The 2,500-nt window shown below is 51.6% G+C and overlaps 1 protein-coding gene across 1 annotated transcript in view; it reads right to left on the bottom strand.

Annotated features, from left to right (window-relative positions):
• LOC143033145 (uncharacterized) overlaps positions 1-2,500 on the bottom strand; it is a 24,472-nt gene that overhangs the window by 19,868 nt on the left and 2,104 nt on the right. Inside the window, exon 3 of the mRNA XM_076198346.1 lies at positions 1-2,500. This exon is cut by the window's left edge and continues 70 nt beyond it; it is cut by the window's right edge and continues 504 nt beyond it. Within this exon, the coding sequence (XP_076054461.1) occupies positions 1-2,500 (2,500 nt within the window).

Raw genomic sequence — 2,500 nt, 5'->3', positions numbered from 1 at the left:
TCCTTTTCAACGGTGGCATAATTTCTCTGGTGCTTGTTAAATTTCTTCGAGAAATATCCCACTGGGTGCAACACGGAATCCCCCTCACCTTCCTGCAACAGCACTGCTCCTCCGGCGACGTCACTAGCATCGACGTGAAGGGTGAACGGCTTCTCCAGGTTAGGGGCTCGTAGCACGGGCGCGTTGGATAGTAGGGTTTTCAAGCTCTCGAAGGACTCCTGGCACATCTGCGACCACCTAAAGGCCTTCTTGCCGCTGAGGAGGTCGGTCATCGGTGCCACAATAGAAGAAAAATTTGGACAGAAGCGCCGATAATATCCGGCCATCCCTATCAGCCTCATCACTGCTTTTTTGTCGTCTGGTGCCGGATATTGTTGGATGGCCGCAATCTTGGCTGCAACAGGTCGAACCTCATTCTGCCCGACCACATGTCCCAGGAAGGTGACCCGGGCATGGCCGAACTCGCTTTTGGCGAGGTTCACCGTCAGGTTGTTGGCAGCCAGCACAGCAAAGAGAGATTTCAGGCGACTCAGGTGCAACTCCCAGGTGTCCCCGAAGACGACGATATCGTCGAGATAGCACCGGACGCCGTCCATCCCGGCTGTGAGGCGGTTCATAAGGCGCTGAAAGGTGGCCGGGGCATTCCGCAACCCAAAGGGAAGAACGGAGAATTCGTACAGTCCCTCTGGGGTGACGAAGGCGGAGATGGCTCTCGAGCGCTCAGTCAGTCGGACCTGGTAGTAGCCTTTGAGGAGGTCGAGCTTGGTTACCCATCGCGCCGAGCCCACGTCGTCGATCACGTCGTCTATGCGAGGCAAGGGGTACCCATCCGCTTCCGTTACCGCGTTGACCCGTCGGTAGTCGACACATAACCGCATCGACCCATCTGGCTTCGGCACGAGGACAACAGGAGATGCCCACGGGCTGTGGCTGGGCTGTACAATGCCGAGCTCTTGGAGACGTTGCACCTCAGCTCGGACGTATTCTCTCTTGAAGGTATTCAAGCGGTAAGGACGTTGGCGGATGGGAGGGGCCCCATGGGTCTCCACGTCGTGTTCCAGTGCTGAGCAGGGGCGAGGGTGATCACTGAATATGCACACGTACGTTCGTAGCAGGGATTCTATATCCTTCGCTTGGGCACCAGAGAGATGTTCTAACTTCACAGTGGGGTCTCGTAATATCACTGAGTTTTCCATCTTAATACATGACCCACTAAGAGCTTCAGAGAAACTCTCATCACTTTCTTCACTAACTTCCGGCACTACTAAGCACGCAGGTGACGGAGGGTCAGCCTCCGCACTATCTCCTACCACACCCTCACCACGATCGTGGTAGGGTTTCAACAAGTTAATATGCACTAGACGCTTTTTCTTGCGTCTCTCTGGAGTGTGGAGGACATAGTTGGCCTGACCTTGGCGCTCTAAGACTTGATACGGTCCACTATACACAGCTTGAAGAGGGTTAGTTTTTAATGGTAAGAAAGCTAAGACTTTATCTCCACTCTTAAAATACCTATCCCTTGCTCCTTTTGACTTATCAAACTGGTGCTTCATTTTAATTTGAGCACCTTCTAGGTTTGAATGGGCAAGGTTTATAGCTAATTGAAGTTTATCCTTAAACTTTGTCACATAGGAGGCTAACGGGGTCACTGGCTCATTGCTTATCCAGCTCTCCTTCAAGACTTTAAGGGGACCCCGTGCCTCATGTCCATAAACTAACTGAAAAGGGCTATAACCTAACGACTCCTGAACACTCTCTCGGATAGCGAACAGCAGGAGATCTACTCCCTCGTCCCAGTCCCTTCCGGTTTCCAAGCAAAAGGTCCTTAGGATTCTTTTGAGGGTTTGATGGAACCTTTCTATTACACCCTGGGATTGCGGGTGATAAGCCGAGGACCTAGATTGCTTGACACCTAGGCTTTCCATCACCTGGTTAAACAACCGGGAAGTAAAGTTGGATCCCTGATCGGATTGTATCACTGTGGGAAGGCCTACTTGGGTAAAAAAATGAACTAGGGCTCTTACAACATTCTTTGCCGTGATGCGGCGTAAGGGAATAGCCTCCGGATAGCGAGTGGCACTGTCTATGATGGTAAGTAGGAACTGATGACCACGGGGGGTTTTTGGTAAGGGACCTACGCAATCAATTGTGATCCTACTAAAAGGCTCTTTTATCACTGGTATGGGTTGTAACGGGAACGGTTTGATACTGGGGCTTGGTTTTCCCACTAACTGACAGGGACGGCATGTACGGCAGTATGTACCGACGTCTCTGCGTAACTTAGGCCAATAGAAATGTGATAGAATTTTGGCATAAGTTTTCCTGGTTCCTAGATGTCCTCCTACGCCGTCATGAGCAATGCTAAGGATATCTTGGCGTAGGGGCTTCGGAATCACTATCTGGTGGTGCACTGACCAAGGGTGACTGGCGGGGGAGGTAGCGGGACGATATTTCCGCATTAGCACGCCAGAGCTAGTGTAATAGCAATTGGCCTCCTGTT

Source organism: Oratosquilla oratoria, chromosome 15 (genome assembly GCF_046742065.1).
Source record: "Oratosquilla oratoria isolate Oo_2021 chromosome 15, ASM4674206v1, whole genome shotgun sequence".
Classification (NCBI taxonomy): domain Eukaryota; kingdom Metazoa; phylum Arthropoda; class Malacostraca; order Stomatopoda; family Squillidae; genus Oratosquilla; species Oratosquilla oratoria.
The sequence above is the reverse complement of the archived record's forward strand: the minus strand, read 5'-3'. Positions and strand labels throughout refer to the sequence as shown.